This window comes from Amia ocellicauda, chromosome 3 (assembly GCF_036373705.1).
Source record: "Amia ocellicauda isolate fAmiCal2 chromosome 3, fAmiCal2.hap1, whole genome shotgun sequence".
Taxonomy (NCBI): Eukaryota; Metazoa; Chordata; class Actinopteri; order Amiiformes; family Amiidae; genus Amia; species Amia ocellicauda.
In genome coordinates this window covers 43913897-43939075 of record NC_089852.1, presented here as the reverse complement: position 1 = coordinate 43939075, position 25179 = coordinate 43913897, and the positions used below count along the sequence as shown (strand labels likewise).

The 25179-nt window shown below is 39.0% G+C and overlaps 1 protein-coding gene across 1 annotated transcript; it reads left to right on the top strand.

Annotated features, from left to right (window-relative positions):
• The first annotated feature begins 4886 nt into the window (after positions 1–4886).
• Positions 4887–21707, top strand: LOC136747146 (olfactory receptor 6N1-like). The gene is made up of 4 exons (XM_066700099.1): positions 4887–4934; positions 11164–11751; positions 15264–15417; positions 21589–21707. Exons 1-4 carry the CDS (start codon positions 4887–4889, stop codon positions 21705–21707), a joined length of 909 nt encoding a protein of 302 aa, XP_066556196.1.
• Positions 21708–25179: the final 3472 nt, after the last annotated feature.

The window sequence follows — 25179 nt, the reverse complement described above, 5'->3', positions numbered from 1 at the left end:
CATTTTGCCCTCTATCTTTACAAGGTTTCTAGGCTCTGATGTAGAAAAGCATCCCCACAGCATGATGCTGTCATCACCATGCTTCACGGTAGGGATGGTGTACTCAGGATGAGGTGTACTTAGCATTGAGGCCAAAAAGCTCTATTTTGGTCTCACCAGACCTTAGAATCTTCCTCCACTTGGTCTCAGAGTCTCCCACATGCCTTCTGGCAAACTCTAGCTGAGATTTGATTTGAGTTTTTTCAGCAATGGCTTTTGTTTGGCCACTCTCCCATAAAGACCACTTTTGAGAAGCACCCAGGCAGCGCCGCATTTTTAAAACGCCGGCAGCATGATGCGGCATTGAGCGTCTTTTTCACGCTGAGAGCTGAGCGCTGGGCGTTTCTTTCTGGTCCCTGACAGTTGAAAAATGTTCAACTTTGGGTAAAACGCAGCGCTCTTCACTGTCACTTTTTACCCAGCCGTCCAATCACAGTGGAGGAGGGGCGGGACAAATATCACACCGACCGTCCATCCTCTCACTACGCGCTTCAGCCTTCCCTCTACCTTGTGCCGACATTGTACAGTCAGTATTTGTTAGCAACACCAACTATCTGCGGTATTAGGCACTTCAACACATGACCACGGATATTCCGTATCATAGCACTGAAACAGCGCTGCACCTCCAGGGCGCTCTGAAGCGCTCGCAGCCGGGCGCTTTCAGCTGCGGAAAACGCTTTGGTGGACACACAGCCTAACACCTTTAGAGTTGCCATGTGCCTCTTGGTGGCCTCACTGACTAATGCCCTTCTTGCCTCTATCTCGGCAGATATTTTTATATCCTACCCCTGATTGGTGTTTTTGAAGAACCTTATTCTAGATTTGCTTTGAATGTTCCTTCATCTTCATGATTATTGTTAGGAATTGTACTAATCAACTGTGGAACCTCCCAGATACAGGTGTATTTAACCTGAAATGATGAGACACATTTTAATTGCACAGACGTGGACTCCACTGAATTACGTGACAATTGGTTTCACCACAGCTCAGTCAGGTGTGTCATAGCAAAGGGGGTAATTACTTATGATAGGGAGAAATTTACTCACTCAATAGATTGGAGGAAAAAGAATACTCAGCACCCGATTTAACTAAAATAATAGCAAAATAGTTTATTCAGCTACAATGAAGCGCTCCAAAGCTACACAGAACTACTGCAGCTGGTCTCTCTGGAGCAATACACAAGGCTTAAATGTATACATGGGTTACAAAATCTTGCTTCAACAATGGTGCAAACATAATATATTTGGCATCTAGACAGGGCACATGACCCACATCACTTATGCATTCAATGCTTGGTGTCAATGCTATGTCTTTCTGTATGATTCATTATGTACAATTGTTTTTCCTGCCATGGAAGTAAACAAGTTATATAGAACTCTCTGAGCATTCAAACCTTAGAGCAAAATGACATATTATATGTTACAATGAATCACTACTTCTTACTGCATGTTGTATCACCTTACAATACAAATGTATAGGCAAATCAAGGCGTTATAGGCAAGCACACAGTCATGGGAAGCACAATAAATAGATGACCAGGACCAAACCTCCTGCCTTTATAAAGAGATAACAGTGTGAAAGACCACTGGTCTATCATAATCTGTGGTAACATCAAAAGTGTTTAAAATTGTGAATTTTACAATATGAACACAATCATGGAAGTTTCCTGCCTGCCAATATCATCATTATCGTTAAGACAGTTTGAAATTATTTACACACTGATAATTCACCAAAGGCAAACAATCATAATTGCTGAAGAGTTACAACAGGTAACCTAATTATATTCAAAGTAATGACCAACCACTTATTTCATACTATAATCCAACATAATCATCTCTTTTCACATGTAGCACATTAGATAATAAAAAATATTTTTGAGTGTCATTACATTATTGATATAATTATTACATTATCGTAAAAAATAATAATAATCATACGGATAACTTAATAAATGCCAATGTAACAAAGTTATTACATTTTCAGTAGGGACATTTAATTACATTATCAATAAATTATGCTATCAGTATTATGATGTTATAAACTGCAAATTATTATTTGAGTTATTATATTATCTGTATTTTATTACATTATCTGTCATAACAAGGAGGAGGGGGGACAAAAGAGGAGTTTGGATTTGCAGACAAGCAGGAAGAGATGTGAGAGGGGATGAGGGGTCAGAAGAGGGAAAAGACAGGAAGATCTGGGCATCATCTGCATAGAAATGGTAGGAGAAACCATGGAATGAGATGAGGGGGCCCAGGGAGCGAGTGTAGAGAGAGAGCAGGAGGGGGCCCAGGACGGAGGACTCCTGTGGAGAGGAGGGATTAACAGAACAAGACATGAGAGGAGGTGAGGGAGGAGAACAGAAGTATTTACAAGTTTCCAAAGACAGACACAGGACAGTACAGGTGAGAGGCAGCCATCTTGTTGTTTTCCTAGTTTCAGACTAGTTTTAGCATTCTGTGCATTAATTTTGTTCTTTTAACTTTGCCCTAATTAAAGTTAATCTTGTCTGTAGTTTACCTTAGATGAAGTCAATTCAGTTTAGCTGAGAGACTGGGAATGCTGGAACATGTGCATATGGTGGTGAGGAATGGAATGTCTGGAGTGCTGCTCATAATTCAGGAGACGATGACCTCTTGTGCAAATTATCGGGGCGGTATGGAAACAACTCTTCGAGGGGCAGAATACCCAATGGGCTAAATTTGAGGCTTGGCATGAGGAGCGGGAGTCGCAGGTGGCTCGGACCATCCAGGGTAGGGTTCCGTTGCGAGTGTTAAATCTCTTCCCCTACCATGTACAGTGGGGGAAAAAAGTATTTGATCCCCTGCTGATTTTGTACGTTCGCCCACTGACAAAGAAATTATCAGTCTATAATTTTAATGGTAGGTGTATTTTAACAGTGAGAGACAGAATAACAACAACAAAATCCAGAAAATCGCATTTCAAATAAATTGATTTGCATGTTAATGAGGGAAATAAGTATTTGACCCCTTCGACTTAGTACTTGGTGGCAAAACCCTTGTTGGCAATCACAGAGGTCAGAAGTTTCTTGTAGTTGGCCACCAGGCCCTGGCTGAGGGAAGGAGGTTCTCACCCAAGATTTGACGTTACATGGCTCCGTCCATCGTCCCTTTGATGCGGTGCAGTTGTCCTGTCCCCTTAGCAGAAAAACACCCCCAAAGCATAATGTTTCCACCTCCATGTTTGACGGTGGGGATGGTGTTCTTGGGGTCATTCCACCTCCTCCAAACACAGCGAGTTGAGTTGATGCCAAAGAGCTTGATTTTGGTCTCATCTGACAACAACACTTTCACCCAGTTCTCCTCTGAATCATTCAGATGTTCATTGGCAAACTTCAGACGGGCCTGTACATGTGCTTTCTTGAGCAGGGGGGCCTTGCGGGCACTGCAGGATTTCAGTCCTTCACGGCATAGTGTGTTACCAATTGTTTTCTTGGTGACTATGGTCCCAGCTGCCTTGAGATCATTAACAAGATCCTCCCGTGTAGTTCTGGGCTGATTCCTCACCGTTCTCATGATCATTGAAACTCCACGAGGTGAGATCTTGCATGGAGCCCCAGACCGAGGGAGACTGGCAGTTATTTTGTGTTTCTTCCATTTGCGAATAATCGCACCAACTGTTGTCACCTTTTCACCAAGCTGCTTGGCGATGGTCTTGTAGCCCATTCCAGCCTTGTGTAGGTCTACAATCTTGTCCCTGACATCCTTGGACAGCTCTTTGGTCTTGGCCATGGTGGAGAGTTTGGAATCTGATTGATTGATTGCTTCTGTGGACAGGTGTCTTTTATACAGGTAACGAGCTGAGATTAGGAGAGTCCCTTTAAGAGAGTGCTCCTAATCTCAGCTCGTTACCTGTATAAAAGACACCTGGGAGCCAGAAATCTTGCTGTTTGATAGGGGATCAAATACTTTTTTCCCTCATTAACATGCAAATCAATTTATAACTTTTTTGAAATGCGTTTTTCTGGATTTTTTGTTGTTATTCTGTCTCTCACTGTTAAAATACACCTACCATTACAATTATAGTCTGATCATTTCTTTGTCAGTGGGCAAACATACAAAATCAGCAGGGGATCAAATACTTTTTTCCCCCACTGTAAGAGACAGCAGAATAGCTTTCAAACCTGTTGGCTTCATTGCAAGCTTTGCTTAATTTTTTTCAAATTCCAACCATCGAGAACAAAGTGTGACAAATGTTCTCCATTGAACTGGAAAAGCACTTGCTCATAAACAGACTTTACTCTTTGTTTACTTTAAAGATGAGAAAATACTATGTGAAAATTATCATAATTCTTCCCATGAAAGGACATTACAAAGTACAGTAAAAAGTATTGATGGGTGGGTCTTCTCCTTGTTCATATAAGCTATGAATTGTAACACTGAACATAAAATCAGAATAAACTAATTATGAATCTATTTACCCTTATTTATTTTTTTACATTGAATATTTTAAAGATGCATCCAAAATGCAGTATACAGATACAGAACAATCAAGAATGAAACAAAAACACTGCATGTATCTATACAATTTTAATGAGTATAATTCACTATACATGTTTTGATCATTTGGGGCTGTTAATACACTGTAAATGAGAGCTTGATGTTTTTCACACCCAGATGAACAATAAACCAATATTGTCAAAGTGGATGAATGGTTTGTAATGAAATAGTGTAGTTAAAATACTTAAGCAGTATATTCACTCATATTACAGAATTATTTGTAGGTTTGATAAAAATATGCATTGTGCTGCCCAGACCCCCACTCAAAGTGTGGCACTATGGTGAAGTGGAAAAGCACCACGATAGCTTCTGCATTCTAACGGCATGACTCGCGCCAGGCCCCTTAAGCCCCCTGCAGACCAATGTTTTCAGGTATGGTTTCCATCAAACTGAACTGTGGCTAATTGCTTTGAGCTGTGCTCTCCATCACTGATAATTAGACAGAGTGGTTAATGAGAATGGTAGTAGATGGTTGTATTCACTTTGGAGTTAATTATTAGCAAGGCTCCCCTGAAGAAACTGCAGGAAACTTAACTCTCCATAAGTGTAATGAGAACGAAACAAACATTTAAATAAACAGACTATGCCTTCAAGCAAATCTTATATAAAGGAAACAAATATGTACATTTATATACATAGTAATATGTCCTTTGTTTTGGTATAATTCCTTTTGATTAATTCCTAAACTGTGTTCAATAATAAAATCATAAAGTGAAAGTAAATGGAGAATCACAACGCAAACAACTCTGAGACAGACAACTCAGCATCAATCTCTTTGTGTAAAGGTAACTGGAATGTCCTACATATTCTAAGATAATGTGTATTTTCTAGTAATTGGAAGCCAAAAGGATCATTTAGAGGCATCTTAAAATTCTTATGAAATTTCTTAACATATTCCCCTATTATGTAATGATGATAAAAACATTTCTTCATAGATTCAAATGATAATAGTATACTGAAACATACATACACAAAGTTAAATACTTAAACTCAACAGGAGACTTAACTCTAAACAAGTGTAATGAGAAATAAACAAGCATTTAAATAAAGACTATGCCTTCAAGCAAATCTTAAATAAAGGAAACAAATATATGCATTTATATACATAGAAATATGTCCTTTGTTTTGGTATAATCCCTTTTGGTGAATTCCTAAATTGTTTTCAATAATAAAATCATAATTTAGTTTATATATTTGGCATTTGCTTGTCCTATTCATCATTTCTTATTGGAGTCCTGTTAGGCTGCATGTTTTCATTCAGTCTTAACTACAAATGCAATATACATTATTGCAAGTTTGATAATCAAAGCAGCATGCTGCACTTAAAGGATTGATTTCTATGATTCAGATTCTGTGAATAAAGGTGAAAGGGGCCTATGAAGCAACAAAGCAAGTCCAGATTAACATCCTCATAGGACAGAATAAACACATTTAACTGTTTTATTGGACATTTGCACCACCTTGTGTCACTTGACAAGAGTGCACCACATGCCAGGCAATAGAGTTTATAAACCACCAGAGTGAAAGTAAATGGAGAATCACAAAGCAAACAACTCTGAGACAGACAACTCAGCATCAATCTCTTTGTGTAAAGGTAACTGGAATGTCCTACATATTCTAAGATAATGTGTATTTTCTAGTAATTGGAAGCCAAAAGGATAATTTAGAGGTATCTTAAAATGCTTATGAAATTTCTTAACATATTCCCCCATTATGTAATGATGATAAATACATTTCTTTATAGATTATAATGGTAATAGTATACTGAAACATACATACACAAAGTTAAATAAACACAGACTACAGTCATATAAATACTCTAAGTACTCTTTGGTTCAGAATTACAGCTAATTTGCATATTATGTCAAACGAAAATATAAATGTTTCCTCAGCTTTTTTCCCCAGGTACAATCCACATCAGTACTAAAAAACGGATTTACTATCATTTGATTGCAGTATAATTTATTTTCCAGAATTCTGAAGTAATTATTTCTTTTAACATTTATGTACTAAAACAAACATAATTTTGACCCCAAAATGTAAATATTGAAATAAACACACCTCATTCAAACATCAACACTTTTACTATTAGGCTTTCAATACACAAGTAAATTGATTGTTTTCCCTCAAATAACCAAGCAAAAAAATATCATTTTCATTTTTCTAACCACCATTTTGTGAAACTTTGTCCATATCAGTAGTATAAAGTTGAGTTTACATCTAAATCATTCTCTAATTCATACAGTATCATATCTTGTGAAACATTTCATTTCAATATAGATGTGTTCATTTACATATATTTAAAAATAATGGCCTTTACAGGACCTAGGAACACCACCTAACAGGCCTAATCTGAACAGCTGTCATCTGGTTAGTATGAACATCAATATCATGTCTCAAAGAGCTTCAAGCAACAATGAAAACGAACAATTAACTAGCATAACAGCTATGCACTTATTACTGATATTTAGGTATGAACTAATCCATTATATTTACATATGCAGATCTTTCACGTTTGCTTTGTATTATAGAATAAACCTTGTTTTCTACGGGCAGTCATGACATACAATTTGACTCATACTATGCTTGCTCAGGGCACACTGGCTGGTCACTGGAGGAGCATACATGTGCCACCTTTCTGTCTGTGTTGCGGGGGTAGACGCAACACCTTTTATGAATAGCGGGTTTTCCAGCTGTGGGTTGCACAGCTCTGTGTCAGCAGCTGATCAGTCTGTCTGCACCAAAGTCACTGACAGAGTCCCCCTACCCCCCTGATGGTGTGCGACACTTTAAATTGTGATCCCGGAGAATATAGCACCTCTGAGATGACAAAAGATATACCTCAGGTCAAAATTACATCATTCGATAGGTTGAGGGTGTAAAAAAATTAATGTATATCTTGCTGGTACTTTGTAAAAGTGTTATTACTGTTGTTTATTAAAGCAAATCATTATTGTTTATGCCTGGCAGGGCAACAATTATCAAACCGATATGTCAGTGGGCACATAAATGTATACACAAAATATGTGTTTATTTGTGTTTTATACTCTAAACTCAGTTTAAGCTTATTTATGTTGCAATATCTGTCTTCCTGTTTATTTTAAGAAATCTATGATTTGCATTTAATTTGCAGTGATTTGTAGCTGCATTTAATCTGTGACAATACTGAATATCAAATAGTTTACTAATTAAAATAAAACAACCTCTGTGAATTTTTGAGGACTGAATATTAATCAATCTAATGTCAGACACAGGAGGGACCAAACGAGGTGTGGAGTGGCACAGGGGAGTCGAAACAGGCAAGGGTTGACAGCCAGCAAACAGGATCCTTTAGGAATGGGCAAGAGAGTTATCAAGGGGGCAGGCAGGAGGTCAGGTGATCATTCAAACAAGGCAGAAGAAGGAATCCAAGATTCAATAGCACACACATGCAAAAACCACTTCACTATGAAGAAAGTCAAGACTTAGCAGAGAATGCAGTGAACAGGGGGTATATATACAGAGCAGAGTGAGGCAGAGGACAGGGATGTGAGGTGCTGACCCAATGAGAGTGGAGGTGAGTGTTGGACGTGCACATGGTGCTGTGGAATGTCAGTGGGATGATTGATGCTGGGGAATGAGAAAGACAGATTAGAATTCGGGAGATGACGACCTCTGGTGGAGAATAATGGGATTGTGGAGTGGGGATGACACACTTTCATTATATTCTGTCATTCATTTTTACTTTGGGATGGAACTAAATCGGTCCCTTCCAAAGCTTAACTAATGAGTACCCATGGCTCTGTTACTCCCCTTGTAAATACACATTGCTGTTTAATAATTGGGCAGATTTAAAATAAGACCAAATGGTTACAGTGACTTGGACAAGATGGAAGTCACAACAAGAAGCAGAAGATACAGCGTCTTAAAAAGTAAGGTTTAACATGCTTTAAGCTTAGGTCAGGAATGTGTAGTATATTCGACTATCCTGATGCTATATTCAAATTATTTAACACATATTCTTTATCTTTCTGCCTAATTATTTTAACATTCAGCAACTACTGTATAGCTTATTCAAAATACTGTATATATTCCATGAGGAGAAAGTAGAAGGCAAATAATAGGCAGCATTAACTGGACACTAAAGCCTTTTTCCTGGATGTTTATGGAAGTAATAACAATATCCGGATTTTATGTATATGAAGTATTTGATATGGACCAAGAAACCTTATTGCAGTTGATATTATTTAGTTTTTTTATGTCTTCATATCTCATGAATTTGTTATACTTAGTTTGTTAGTTTATAAAATCCTTTTTTAGGTTTTGAACATCAACAGTTAACAAAACACCAGACATACATTTTGAGCACATACCTTCTAAAGCAGGGATGGCAAACCTTTTTTGGCAGGAGTGCCCAAAGTCTGGTTTGTATACTTTGCTAAGTGCCAAACGGTGCCAATGATAAATGAGGGATATAAAAGTTTTTACAGGGGCTAAACAGCATTTTTGTAACCAATATATATACAATTATTATTTTTATTTTTATTTTTTGTTGTAATTAAGTTAGTAATCAAACATGCTAACAAAACAAATAAATACAGAAAAATCTAAAAAGTATGGACAGAGGGAACCATCCCACCCACCCGCCACCTGCATCTACTGCCAACCACCCCTAACCTTGAACCCACCGCCTTATCCCTCTGTAGTCTGGAGAGCAAGTGCAGTTCCAGTCTGTAATGGGAGTCTGCTGCAGAGTATGAAGCTGAATGACATGAGGCACATATTCTTCTCACAAAAGATTATAATTATGCAGGTTCAATTTTTGCTCACAGATTATTGTCAATTTGCAAATATAAAAAATCAATACTAATAGCAAGCACATCACTAGCTCGGTCATTTTTGGAATATGTCCCTTTATATTTTGGACAATGAGAATCTATAATCCTCATTCAAATTAAATCAATCAATCTTAATTATATATAGTGGAACAAAATGCCAAAGCATGTCACAACATTATAGAATGAAGAATAAGTGCAGCATACAATGAATACATAATTTAAATGTTGCAGTATTGCTGCAGTGCAGTAAAATGCATGAATCACATTTCATCAAACATTACATTTGAGGATTATAATGCTAAAGTACATTTAAAAACCCCATTAAAATCACAATCTACCCCCAAAACAAAGTCCCACAGATTCTCCCATTGCCCTGCCGTTAAACACAAGAAGTAGAAGTTTATTCATTCGGCTACATTATTAATCCTTCCATATTGTTTTGTTTTGTTTGCACTTGCACTCAATCATTACCAATGCACCTTCATTTTGGTCAGTGTATATTTACGTAATATCTACTGCTTTTACATTTTGTAAAATAACTAAAACTGCACTCTTAGAACAAATGTGTTAAAAACAACACCTGATGCGTTGTTTTTTTAACACATTACTGAGTGTGATTAAGGACAACACGTGTTAAATTTAACACAGGTTGTGTTTAGGTATATTAGCACAAACAATGTGTTATTTCATTAACACGTTGGCTTATTAAAGCTGAACAATATATTAATTTAACAATGGAAACTATGTGGTAGTTGTTTAATGTAAACAGAGAAACCTTAATATAAATTATTACTATTGCAAATATGTAGCAGATGTCTTTGTCTTATTAAGTAATTTATTCAGTACAAAACAAAGTTACAATCAAACATAGTACAGTATATAAAATGCAATCATTAGAATTCATTTTACTTATTTACCCTAAATGCTTTTCTGAAAATTAGTTATATCATGTCAAATAATGCATAATACAATAATTTTTATATACAGTTATATACAGCATATTATGCATTAAACATCTGTGGGATAATCCACTTTTTAAATTAAGTTAACATCTGTTAAACGTCAAATATGGATATTTTAAATATGTAAATAACATGAATGAATAAATAATAAATACATAAAAAACACTAAATATGTTATACATTCAATGTTGGCAAGTATAACAGCCCCACATACAGACTTAGTGCAGTGATATGATGTCGTTACTCAGATGAGGCTCAATGCGCTTCAGCGTCTCTGCAGTCCCGTGTGGAGGGACACGTCTAGTGCACAGCAGTGAAGTGTCATGATAATGTATCAGTTTCAATGTTTGATTAAACGATTAAGTATTATTTAAACCTCACTATATACATTAAATTCCGACTGAGACACAATAAACACAATGTAACGCACTGGGGGTGACGGCCGCGGCAGGGCGACGACTCGAACCCGGGTCTCCTGCGCCACTGAGGACTGGCTTCACAATCGACACAATATTACACTACCGGCATATTGCACGTTTTTAATATTGCTTATACAGCTATTACCATACTACTACTATAAGTTGTCCTTCTAAAAGATGTCGAATCGCGATTTTTTTTCTGGTTTTATTATTTTGTTCCTATTCATTTATTTTTTTAATTTATAACATGTTTTGCCTGAAATTCTCCTGAAATTGCAGGGTTGTGATTCTGCATGTAAATTAAATGTGGTTGTAAAAGAGCACCATATGATTTTTAGATGCATTTTATTTCCAAGATGAAACTCCTATATCCAGATCAAATGGGACCTCCTCTTCAATCAAGGAGTTTGTCATTGCTGGGGGAGACCTGAGCCTTGTGAACTTCTACGCTGAGATTTCCGTGGCCTTGTTGATGTTGTACATTGTGGTGATTGTGGGAAATCTCATGATCATAGTTTTGGTAGTAACTGACCAAAGGCTTCACAAACCAATGTACTTTTTTCTTATTAATTTATCTTTCATTGATATCGTCATCACAACGGCAGTCATCCCACAAATGTTAGCAGTGTTCATCACGGGCAACGGAGTCATTTCTTATATGGGATGTTTTTCCCAAATGTACTTTTACCTTGCCTTTGAAAGTATTGAATCATTTCTGCTCACTGTAATGGCTTATGACCGCTATGTAGCTATATGTAATCCACTGCGATACAGTGCAATTATCACAAACAAAAAATGTGCTGTATTGACCATTTGTGCCTGGATTTTAGGATTATGTGGACCAATTGCAAATGTTATTCTTGCTTCACTGTTGCCATTTTGTAAACAATACAAGATTGCTTATTGGTACTGTGATTACCCACCTGTAGTAACATTAGCCTGCATAGATACTACCTTTGAAATCGATCTTGCTCTTGGCATTGCATTGCTGGTAATATTGCTTCCTTTTTGGATTGTTATCTGGTCTTACAGTAAAATCATCACTTGCCTTTTAAGAATTGCATCTTCAGCAGAGCGCATTAAAGCTTTTTCCACTTGTTCCTCTCACCTTGTTGTGGTTCTAACCTTCTTCATGTCCCATACCACCATATATATCTGCGCAAAGATCAAAACTGTTCCTCCTAACGTTGTCATCTCACTGTCTGTACTAGCCTGCTTTATTACTCCTCTGGTTAACCCTTTTGTTTATAGTCTGAGAAATAAAGACATTAAACAGGCATGGCGTAAATCTTTGAAAATAAATCCTTAATATGTAAACCAGCATTGTATGTGGTTTCTTATTCTGTCAGCTTCAGTGTCAAAACTGCCATACTCCAAGGAGTTCTATGTGCATTTTAACATGGAAAAGAGCTCTCCTGTCCTAATGCTGAAGTTAATGACTAAACACAGAATGCTGAAAGAAAAGGAAAAAAATATCTATTGTGTGAGAGTATTATTGTAGATTCAAATTCCTTAAGTGGAATAACTTTGCCATTTTTTTTTTTGTTCTTGTCATGGTTGGCAGTGACCACCAGGTCCCAATGTAGTCCCGCTGCGCCAACCCAGTTTAATTACACGAGTTGGGACTCGCTACAACCCCAGTAGTGCCCAGTGCAGGTTCACACGGCGTTCAGCAGCTAATGTTTCTCCAACCAGGCCCCTGTCTGCAAGGACCCGCTCCGACCCACGGAGACTCAGTTATTATTATTTATTTATTTATTTATTTATTTATTTATTAGCAGATGCCCTTATCCAGGGCGACTTACAAAATATAATCACAATACAAAGTACAAAGTGCAAAAAATACAGTTCAAGGCACAAAACATTTCAAATTCCAATTTACATAACAGTGCAATTCAAAGCATAATACATTTTACAAATTCAATTTACATAAGTTTATACAATATGAGGTTTACATCCTGGATTGTAAGAGCTGAGAGCAGACAAGATGTTAGGTCACAGTCAAGGGCCAAGGGAAAGGGAGCAGAGGGGAAATCATTATAATACATGTACTAGCAACACAAGGCAAGTAGTATGATAAAACGTTGTAAAGTGCTATCTTACAGGAGAGTAAATTACAAGTACTGTCTGAAAAGATGTGTCTTGAGTAAGCCCCAGAATGAGGTCAAGGATTCTGCTGTTTTGACTTTGGTGGGAAGGTCGTTCCACCACTTAGGGGCCAGGGATGAGAAGGAGCGGCTCTGGAGGAAGGGGAGTGGAGAGGAGGCAGAGATAGTCTTCTGGCACCGGAAGACCGCAGTGGTCTGGAGGGGATGTATGGAGAGACGAGTGTCTGAAGGTAGCTTGGTGCAGTGTGGTCGAGACAGTGGTAGGTGAGGGTCAGTGTCTTGAACTGAATGCGTGCCGGTATCAGGAGCCAATGGAGGGAGCGGAGCAGTGGAGTAGCGTGTGCGAATCGGGGCAGAGAGAATACCACACGAGCTGCAGAGTTCAGGATGAGCTGGAGCGGCGGGTAGTAGATGCAGGCAGGCCGTTCAGGAGGGAGTTGCAGTAGTCCAGGCGGGAGAGGATCAGTGACTGGACAAGCAGCTGAGTCAAGTAGTCGGTGAGGAAGGGACGGATTCGGTGTATGTTGCTCAGGAAGAATCTGCAGGTGTGTGTCAGCGTGGTGATGTGCTGGGTGTAGGAGAGCGCAGGATCGAGGGTGACTCCTAGGTTCTTAGCGGAAGAAGAAGGAGAGAGTGTGGTGGATTCCAAGGGGATTGAGATGGAGAGATCAACAGAAAGTGAAGAAGAGGGGGGAAAAAAGAGGAGATCCGATTTGGAGAGGTTGAGCTTGAGGTGGTGCAAGTGCATCCAGGTGGAGATAACAGACAAACAAGAGATGCAAGAGGGGATGAGAGGGTCAAAAAAGGGAAAAGACAGGAAGATCTGGGCATCATCAGCGTAGAAGTGGTAGGAGAAACCATGGGAGGCGATGAGGGGGCCCAGGGAGCGAGTGTAGAGAGAGAACAGGAGCGGGCCCAGGACGGAGCCTTGGGGAACGCCTGTGAGGAGAGGTTGGGGGGTGGATGAGGAACCTCGCCATGTCACTTGGCAGGACTGGTCACTGAGGTAGGAGGAGAGCCAGATGAGAGCAGTCCCAGAGATCCCAAGGTCAGCGAGGCAGGAGAGGAGGATGGAGTGATTGACAGTGTCAAATGCTGCAGAGAGATCAAGGAGGATGAGGACTGAGGAGAGGGAGGCCGCCCGAGCACAGCTGAGGGAGTCAGTGACTGCCAGGAGAGCCGTCTCAGTTGAGTAAGGAGAAGGTGGAGTAGAGTTTGCGGGGGTTGTTAACAGTGGATTCAAAGACTGATTGGAAGTAAGACTTCTTGGCTGAGGTGAGTGAGGAGGAGAATATGGACAGTAGAGAGCTGTAGAGTTCAAGGGCAGCTTGGAGTTTGGACCTTTTCCACTTCTGTTCAGCAGCACACAGACTGGATCGGGTTGAGCGGAGGACGGAAGAGATCCAAGGCTGAGGGGAGGGACGGACAGGACGAGACGTGAGAGGACAGAGAGAAACAAGGGGGGAGGAGAACAAAGAGGAGGTAGTGCAGTTGACAGACAGATGGGAGAAACAGTCAATGGAAGGTAGGAGAGTGAGAGCAGTGGAGGCAAGGGTGGAGAGAGGAGATGGAGATTACGGTGGGTGAGGAGGGAGGGGAGAGAAAGGAAGAAGGTGATAAAGTGGTGGTCTTAGATGTCCATGGGTGTCACAGAGCGTGTTGAAGGGGAGCAGCCTCCAGAGAAGATAAGCTCTAGCTGGCAGCCTGCCTTGTGAGTCGGGGGAGACGGGGAGAGAGATAAATTAAAGGAGTGAAGGAGAGGAAGAAATCAGGCAGAGTGGGAGGGGTTGGAGAGGTGGATGTTGAAGTCTCCCAGGAGGATGGTAGGTGAGGACAGCGAGTTGAGAAGAAAGTCGAGTTCATCCAGGAAGGAGGCAAGTGAACTAGAAGAAAGAGGTGAGAGGGAGAGGTGAGTTGCACTTTGAATTCAAAGCAGTTAGTGGTGATAGAGGAGAGAAATGGGGGACAGAGAAGAGGAGAGAAGGGGAGAGCAGGAGCCCTGTTCCTCCTCCCCGCCCGGTAAGATGGGGGGAGTGGGACAGGACAAACAGAGAGGATAAGGCAGCAGGGGTGGTTGAGTTCTCAGGGGAGATCCATGTCTCGGTGAGAGCGAGGAAATCCAGAGAGTGGTGGGAGGCGAAGACTGAGATGAAGTCGGCCTTGTTGGAAGCCGAGTGGCAGTTCCACAGTTTCACAGTTCGCCCCTGCTGGCGTTCAAAATTCTCTCTCTCTCTCTCTTTTTTGTGCCCCCTCCTTCCTGGTGGCTCCTGCTGTTTGCGCAGATCGGAGGCTTTTTCTTATTACTGAGATGCTGCAACATCTGCAGTTCCGTACAGCAGACTGACGGGCCCTGTACTTGCTGAGTGTGAAGGTGCTCCACTCCTCTGCTCTCCAGTCAGCCTTTGCCTCTCACTGGAGTGAACGCCTCCAGTTGGTGGAGGATGCAGCTCCCGTATGGAGAACATTGTATAAGCCCCCCTCCCAGTGGCAGGTCCTTCACGGCATTGTGGCCACGGGACAATATGTCCACAGAGTTGATCCAGCTGCAAGTCAGGACTGTATTTTCAGTGGCTCTGAGGAGACACTTGTTCATCTTTTTTTTTTTTTATTATTATACTAGGCTGGTGCCACTTTTTCTTTTTCTGGGGGATCTTTTTAATTCTGTAGATATTCGTTCTACTGAGGGTTGTTTTATATGTTCTGTATCATTCACTCGCAAACACCGATTTAGAACGGGGTTTCTGAATTTTGTACTGGGACAGGCTAAACTGTCCATTTGGAAGACCAGGAAAAACAAGTTGCAGGGACACAGTGTGTGCACTCCACTTCCATGGAAAAGTGGTGCTGGGTTGCAGTAAACAAGCCAGGGAAATAGAGTGCCATCATTAGGTACTGCAGCAGAGTTTCGACTGTCAGTTGTCAGCATAAAAATTGGAAATACAGACATCCATTGATAATTTAATTTTGAAAGGCAGGAAAGTGTCCATAACAGCATTGTTGGTTTAAAAAAAAAAAAAAAAAAAAAAAAACAGGAAAAACCCCAGTCTCAATAAAGTGAAGACAATTGATGGAATAAAGAGGAGAAGGAAGAGGGGGGTAAAGGAAAGAAAACGAAAAAAATCCTTAAATAGGCTTAACAATTAACCACCAACACTCAAACAGACAACTCAACAGCTCTCTCCTATTGATAGTGATGTCATGCTCGAAGCAGGCTTCACGAAGCATTATCGACACTTCAGAAGCACAATGTATCGATACAATGTGTCGAAGCCCCTTGCCAGAAACCACATGATCACTGCAAACGAATCTTCATTATGTCGCACCAGCAGCTGACAGTGTCGAATTGGTTTGGATACATGTCGGTGTATTAATCCCCCATAATGCTTAAAAGAGGTATGATCCACCTCAAATCCAAGGGTTATAGAGAAGAGACAGATTTGCAGATGCTACAGAATACATTTATTGAGAGAGAGTCAGAGAGAGATAGAGATAGATACTTAGATTGACATACAGATAGTGAGATAGATTTAAAGATAGAGTCACCCCCAGCAGTGTAGAAACAATTAATATTTTAAAATAAAAATCTTTAAATTACACCAATTGTCAAAGTTGCAGAATCATGTCCATCACATTTGCACAAACACAATCACTATTTTTGTTTATACAAGCACATACATCGCTATCCACTTAATATAGTCTTTTGCCCTCTGTTATATAAAACATCACTTTCCCAGTTTATCTGTCTGATAATCAAAATGTAGGCTATACTTTATATCTGCATCACTTGGATCATTACACAACCATATACCTAAATAAATGTATATGAATTACGTGTAAATGTTGACTATATCTAGGCTATATGAAATGTAGATTACACTTATAGGTAATTGCATTTATTTGACGTCACTACTTACTTCACGACATTCGTCGTGTAAATATGACTGCCTACTAGAAATTCAACATCCAGTCTTGAGTCTCTATATTGATCACAGAACTAAACTAGTACATAATGTTACTTATACCTTGGTGACAAAGCATGATTTATGACCACATATTTGTGTACATGTACACAGACACATTTTCAAATAACCATTATTGAACTACAGATCACAGATGCTGATGGGTTCATTTGTGTATTGCCTCACTGATGTGTCGAGGACTGCCTTTCGAATCACCCAATACAGTCATAATAGCATGTATTGACCAGCAGAATTCACTCTGGACAGCATGTATCAAGTGCCTCGAAGCAATGACCCCCCCATATGTGCAAAAAAAAAAAAATGCAAATAAGGTAATTACCAAACTAAGAAAAACATATTGGGCCTCCTCTTAGGAACGGTATGGTAGGGAAAGAACATAAAACCCCTAAGAAAGATGGCCTCTGTAATGGCCTCATTGCCCTTACAATACAAAAAAGATGGCTGCCCACATCCATACACAAACAAACAAACCCAAAGGTAAAGTAATATTTTCCCCCTTATAATTTCTGTGTGCTGCCATAACTTGAAGACAGGACATAACATTTATGTTTTTGGCATTGGTTAAACTGTTTTAATAGAGTTCACAGTTACACTCAAAACATTAAAAGAGTCACTGTTTTAAACAAAGGGATAGGCCTTGCTCCATCACATAAATGTAAGCTGGAATTATAGGATTTACTACTGAAAGGGTTGTCTGTGTTTAATACTTACTTGGTTCATGGATATGTCAAAAAATAATAATGCATTTTACAATACATTTGCTGGTGCACAATACATTTATTTACTGGGTGGCCACAGGTGTATACTAGAAGAAGATTTATTTTGATACAAGTATGGATTGATTGCTGTTCAGTAATGGTTAATGATTAATAATGGTCTGGTTTCCAAAATTAAGTTAGAGCTAGGTGTTTTATATTGTATATTTTTATATATATATATATATATATATATATATATATATATATATATATATATATATATACACACACACACACATATATATATACACACACAGATATATACACATATACATATACATATACACACACACATACACACAGTGAGGGGAAAAATGTATTTGATCCCCTGCTGATTTTGTACGTTTGCCCACTGACAAAGAAATGATCAGTCTATAATTTTAATGGTAGGTGTATTTTAACAGTGAGAGACAGAATAACAGCAAAAAAAAAATCAAGAAAAACACATTTCAAAAAAAGTTATAAATTGATTTGCATGTTAAGGGGGAAATAAGTATTTGACCCCTTTGACTTAGTACTTGGTGGCAAAACCCTTGTTGGCAATCACAGAGGTCAGACATTTCTTGTAATTGGCCACCAGGTTTGCACACATCTCAGGAGGGATTTTGTCCCACTCCTCTTTGCAGATCCTCTCCAAGTCATTAAGGTTTCGAGGCTGACGTTTGGCAACTCGAACCTTCAGCTCCCTCCACAGATTTTCTATGGGATTAAGGTCTGGAGACTGGCTAGGCCACTCCAGGACCTTAATGTGCTTCTTCTTGAGCCACTCCTTTGTTGCCTTGGCTGTGTGTTTTGGGTCATTGTCATGCTGGAATACCCATCCACGACCCATTTTCAATGCCCTGGCTGAGGGAAGGAGGTTCTCACCCAAGATTTGACGGTACATGGCCCCGTCCATCGTCCCTTTGATGCGGTGCAGTTGTCCTGTCCCCTTAACAGAAAAACACCCCCAAAGCATAATGTTTCCACCTCCATGTTTGACGGTGGGGATGGTGTTCTTGGGGTCATTCCTCCTCCTCCAAACACAGCGAGTTGAGTTGATGCCAAAGAGCTTGATTTTGGTCTTATCTTTAACACTTTCACCCAGTTCTCCTCTGAATCATTCAGATGTTCATTGGAAAACTTCAGACGGGCCTGTACATGTGCTTTCTTGAGCAGGGGGACCTTGCGGGCGCTGCAGGATTTCAGTCCTTCACGGCGTAGTGTGTTACCAGTTGTTTTCTTGGTGACTATGGTCCCAGCTGCCTTGAGATCATTAACAAGATCCTCCCGTGTAGTTCTGGGCCAATTCCTCACCATTCTCATGATCATTGAACTTCCACGAGGTGAGATCTTGCATGGAGCCCCAGACCGAGGGAGACTGACAGTTATTTTGTGTTTCTTCCATTTGCGAATAATCGCACCAACTGTTGTCACCTTCTCACCAAGCTGCTTGGCGATGGTCTTGTAGCCCATTCCAGCCTTGTGTAGGTCTACAATCTTGTCCCTGACATCCTTGGACAGCTCTTTGGTCTTGGCCATGGTGGAGAGTTTGGAATCTGATTGATTGATTGCTTCTGTGGACAGGTGTCTTTTATACAGGTAACGAGCTGAGATTAGGAGCAGTCCCTTTAAGAGAGTGCTCCTAATCTCAGCTTGTTACGTGTATAAAAGACACCTGGGAGCCAGAAATCTTTCTGATTGATAAGGGATCAAATACTTATTTCCCTCATTAACATGCAAATCAATTTATAACTTTTTTGAAATGCGTTTTTCTGGATTTTTTTGTTGTTATTCTGTCTCTCACTGTTAAAATACACCGACCATTAAAATTATAGTCTGATCATTTCTTTGTCAGTGGGCAAATGTACAAAATCAGCAGGGGATCAAATACTTTATTCCCCCACTGTACATGATCTCTTCTTGTGCAGGTAAAGTTTTAATAGTGTGTTTAAAGCCCACAGAAATGTATATCAACATAGATCAAAACTGAATGTACTGGGGTGTGGATTTCCACACAAGGTGGAAACTTTAATACAGATTGGTTATTAGCCTGCAATGAAGTGAAGCATGCAGTGTATGATTGACATTAATTATATGTGCTAAACAGAGTATTAATGCAAAACTTAACACCTGGTTCCTGTAAACTGTTGACTCCAGGCTGCAGTTCTCTTTTTAATCTTAACATCCTCCTATTTCTAATAATAAGGATTTAATTAACTGTTCCTCTGTATGACAATTGCCAGTTAAATCTGGTGGTAATACATATATCTGCCTATTAGACCAACTAATTAAACAGTTGTTGCTATGTAATCAGTAGCTGTTAAAAGGTTAGCTCGACATTTTGGACCTCATTACTCTTGGGGCTCCTGGGAAGCAACAGAGAGTGATTACCGTTAATTAAAGATATTCCCTCCTGGAATTCAATATTCAGCTGCCATTACTCTTTGATCAGTAAATTCTAATAGATGATTGATTTATATTTAATAACAAGGTCATATTTAACACTAATGTCTCCCACTTGGAGTTTATTTTTATTTCCTTTCAAGTTTCGCTTTGCCCTGTGAATTTTGTGTTCATGTTTTCAAACCTTAACAATTTCTTGGCTCAGTTCACATCAGTCTTCAAGATTACAAAACCGTCATATGCAAGGATGAGTATTACTTGATGGAGGAAAGTGTATTTGGATATGCCTTCTATGCTGATAATGAGAAACATAAGAAACTAGGTGCCTAGCATTGTATTGTAGTGTAACTGATGCAAGTACTAGTGGATCTGATTTCAAAAGGCGAGGGCATCTAGATTGATGGTTAAATGGCATCTGTGCCAGGAAAAGATTATGTGCTGTGGAGTGAATGTAACTGGATTGCAACATCACTAATATTTCTGCAAACATGTGATGTCTGCTTTGTGTTAGTTTGGTTGTTCAATTCTATCTTTCACAGGCACATGTGAGCCATGCCCAATGCCTAAAACATACAATAGTTAACCATATAATTTCAAAACATGGTATGGAATAAATATATTTTGTTTATGACTGAACTGGAGTGCTGTCTGTGTGGGAGGGTGGGAGCCAGTGTGTATTATTTCAGGATGCTTTAGGATTGTGATAGAATCAGGACACAAATAAACCTCTTACAGGTGACTTGTGAAAACCTTAACAGTATTAGAGGGAATTGACTTCAGTGTCTTAAACAACCCAGATGCTTTTCTCTTCAATCCCCATTTATCTGTCATGAACACCTGTAATGTATGGCTGCAGATGCTGTAAAGGTTTTGTGAGTATATTTTTCACAACTAAGCAGGTTTATGTTTGTATCTGTGGTCCAGGGAACACCTGCATGTACTTGTCATTTGTGGCCAGTAGGCAGAAATGCTATAAGTTAAAGTGGATTTAAATTATGATTTTCAAGAAACATTTTAATAATTGGAATAATGTCTATTCTATCAATCCTTCACACAATGGCAATATATGCTAACCAAATGGGGATACATTGCAAACATTTATTTGTCACGAATTAACTCATTCATTTGCTTAATTATATAACGATTCATATTTTCAATCACATTCAGGATAGCAACATCCACAGACTGGAAAAAATCTATAATGTGGGCTGTTACAATTATATGTCTATGAACAAACCAAATATCTTCAGTGTACAGAATAAAAAATGAGACCACCGCAAAATTATCAGTTTCTCTGGTTTTACTATTTAAAATACAAATCTGGTTTGGGTAAAATGAACATTTTTGTTTTATTCTATAAACTACTAACAACATTTCTCCCAAATTCCAAATAAAAATGTAAATGGAAAGGAATGGCTGCCATACATGTGATTAAAGAAAAAATTGCAGTGGTCTCTTAGTTTTTTCCAGAGCTGTATATTCATATTAATAAGGTTTTGATTTTCGTGGAGGAACAACGGAAGGGAGATATTTAATTTGAGAAAGCGATGTGTTGATTTTCTGCACAAGAGATGCTTTTACTAATATTATTTTGCAGATAAGATGCAGTCAGTCCAGGACGAACTAAGTAGGCGTGAAATGTTGGAGAAGCCCTCCCCCGTGTGGCGCGTTGGAGAACTGACGCAGTTTGATGCCCAGGTGCGGTTTTGCAGGTAGCACGCTGTGGCAAAGATGATTGGCTAGTCCAGACTCCGCCCCGTTTTGACCCCTAATGTCTCCGCCCACTTCACAGGTTTGTGCAAACATTTCAGCTGTTACAAGGTACGTGGTCTGAAGGGTTGGTAGAAATGGTTGTAAATGTATATTTTATAAAATATATTTTTGTAACCACTTATGGGCTAGATATGTTTAAATCGTTATTTTGACATTCAAAATCTTGTAAGGATTATTGACTTTTATAATCGTGGTAGCCTAATCAGAGTTGCTGTTTTAGTTAAAACCTGTATTCTTTTGATTTAATTCTTTCCTTTATGTGGTAAAATGTCTGTAATGAATCCATTCCAGGGTTGTTCATAACTGTCTATGGGTGTAGTTAGTTTAAACATTGCGATATCTGTCATTGTCCTTATTTATAACAGATTTCCTCGCCATACTATGTTAAAGAACATGTTGCAATTGTCTCAAATGAGTTAATCGTGCAACACCACAATTTGTACAGTTTACCCTTTCCTTGATAGAAGAAATTGAACGCCGATTGTGACTGTCGATATACAGTGTGATGATGTATTCACAGAGCCGTTTCTAGGCATAAGCGACATAGCAGCTACTTAGGGCCCACGGACACTAGGGGGGCCCTAGAAAAAAATACATAAATCAAACATATTTTCAATGATATTCTTTAACTGGTTTTAATAAATGATCTCTATTATCAGTTTTCAAATCATTTACGGAGTGAGTTCATGAGGCCTCAGGCCAGGGCATCACACAGTCAAACACCGTGCCTACAAACCTGCCATCCATCTGGCTGCACAGTGCGCGTCCTCATGGTGTGGATGTGTCAGAAAAGAAGAAAAATATATATTTTAGGATTGCGAGGCGACCAAATTATAATTTTGGAAAAACAGCATGAACACACCAATGTGGTGCAACAAATAAACTCTGTAATGGTAGCTTGGTGTAGATAAGTGGTGCAGTGCGGTAAACTTTTTGTACAGTGTCCATGTGCACCCACAAAGGCGCTTCTAAATACAATGTATTATTATTGTTATTATACGTACATTTGTAGTTTCCCCGACAAGTGAACGGATGACGTGCTTAGGAAGTAGCTGAGACACTGATCAGCAGCAGAGGGTCCAGCAAACACACTAACACGCCTCCCACTGATAAGGTAGGAATAATATTATACTGAATGAATCGTGTTGTTAATAGGTTGTAACGTTTTACTATAGCGGTTTAAATTTCTACGGTTTTTGATCTCAAAATGTATACTTCTGCAACTCACACTGATCTCTATATTGATCAAATCCCTACTTTTTATTCATGATTTTGCAACATAGTGTTGTATTGTTCTAGTAAAATATGAGGAGGCACAGTCTTTTTTTTGTCATTGCTCAGGGAGGTTCATTTTGACAGTTTGAGAACCCCTGGTCTAGATAGACTTACTTAAACCTGCAAATTGTGAAATAAATATCAGTCAGGAGGACCTTTGTTGACGGACTTGACTACACATGATGGGATGCTGCTGACTACGACTGAGCCTGGGGCAACAATGTGTAAACCACTAAACGTATGTCATTGTAAATGATGGGAGTGTTAAAAAAAGTGAGGTGGGACCCCAAATCAAATCCTGCTTAGGGCCCCCTAAAGGCTAGAAAAGGACCTGTGTATACAGTATCCAAACATTGTCTTTATGAAGATGGAAAATGCCCTTACACAAATTACTATTATACATTGGCTTTTTGTATTCCAGAAAATCGCCCCCTTCAACACTTGTGGAGTCTGAATTTATTCCACAGTAGGTACCATAATGCATTTATTTAGTGATATTGACGTGTATGATGCTGCAGTTTGTATTCAGAGCTACAATTAAACCATTTCCACTTGTACTAATGTGAATAAAATGATTAGGCTATGCAGTGGTGTATCCTAAAGGTGTAGTGTTTCTGCAATCATTTCATAGTTTTTTTTTAATAATCTTTCATGTTTTCAGTCTTTTAAAAACTGTTATGATCTGTTTCCCCCGAAAAGATAAATAAATGTTACCATTAGGGCCGGTGCTTATTATTGCTGTTGTAATTAGTTATTTCATAGCTCTTCCTATGTGTTGATGAAAATGCACTAAACTAATGGTGTTATCACGAAGTAGGCCTATTTGTTTGTTTTCAGTTGTGCAACTGTAGTGGTTTTAGTAAATCCCAGGAAACACCAATGAAGAAGTAACATGTTTATTACAGAAAACATCAATACAGGTTAACCCAGAGCGCTCCTCCTCTACATGAAGTGTAGAAAGGAACTCAGGATGTGAGTTGGAGAAGCCTTTTTGTATCTTCAGATAGACAATGTGTTAGTCTTTTCAACTGGAAGTGATCTCATTAAAATCCAGTTGTACAGGTTTTCAGTTTGCCACATGCATAATAATTAACACAGACCTAAGTGTGTTACTGTTGTTGAAGTGTTTGATGAGTTGATTGGTGCTGGGCAGCATTCTTAGGCAGCAGATCTTTATCAAAGACATTATTGTAAGTCCTTAACCAAATACCTGTGCCCAAAACACACAACCTGTATACTGTTTAACTGTTTCAGCTGATTGAATATCCTAGAAGACAGTGGCTGAATGAAATCATGAGAAGACAATTCTTGATTGAAGTAACACCTCGGACAGAAATGCATTAAGAACTAATAATTAAAGTAGCCCCCAGAGCAGAGTAAATACAAACTAATGATTGCTTTATAGACCAGAATGAATTAGCATCATGAAACCATTAATAATATATAGAGAATATAAAGGAAATAATAAATACATTTTCCCACTACACAATGGTGGGTGGTCCCCCCTTAGATCTGTGATAAATGCCTCCCCTCTTGTCAGGCCTGTAGGCATCTGACTCAGTCTGGCAGCAGCATCTTCAAAAATCCCTATTGGTATGAATGGAAATGGTATTTTGATAATCCTCTGGCATTCAAAATGCTTTGTGTACTCTGTGATTTTGAAATTCGTGATGTTCTGCTGTTATTGACTTAAATGAATGTTGTCTTAAGCATGTCTTGTTTCTTGGCGTTTTAGGTTTGAAGGGGCTTTGCTAACTTTTTGTTTGGCCGGATAATCTTTCTAGCCCAAGTGGTTTATAACAATAACAAAAAACGCAATCCAAGTTATCCAAATTAAATTAAAAATACACATTATAAAAAAGGTGTTTTGCGTTAAAAATAGTTAAAATTGACCAAATGTTTTAACTATTAAACCCAAATCCTATTTGGTATTAACATTTTAATGGTGAACGAATTACAAATGACCTAATATATAGTAATACCAAAATGCGTATATACTTTACACAGTAAAATGAAAAACGTTACTTTTTATATCCTTTAACAAGTTGTTAGAAAGAACAAACATCCCCACAGAATAATGGCCAGGTATCCACTGCTCCCGTGTCCTACAATGAGTATTTAAACCACAAACAAAATACAC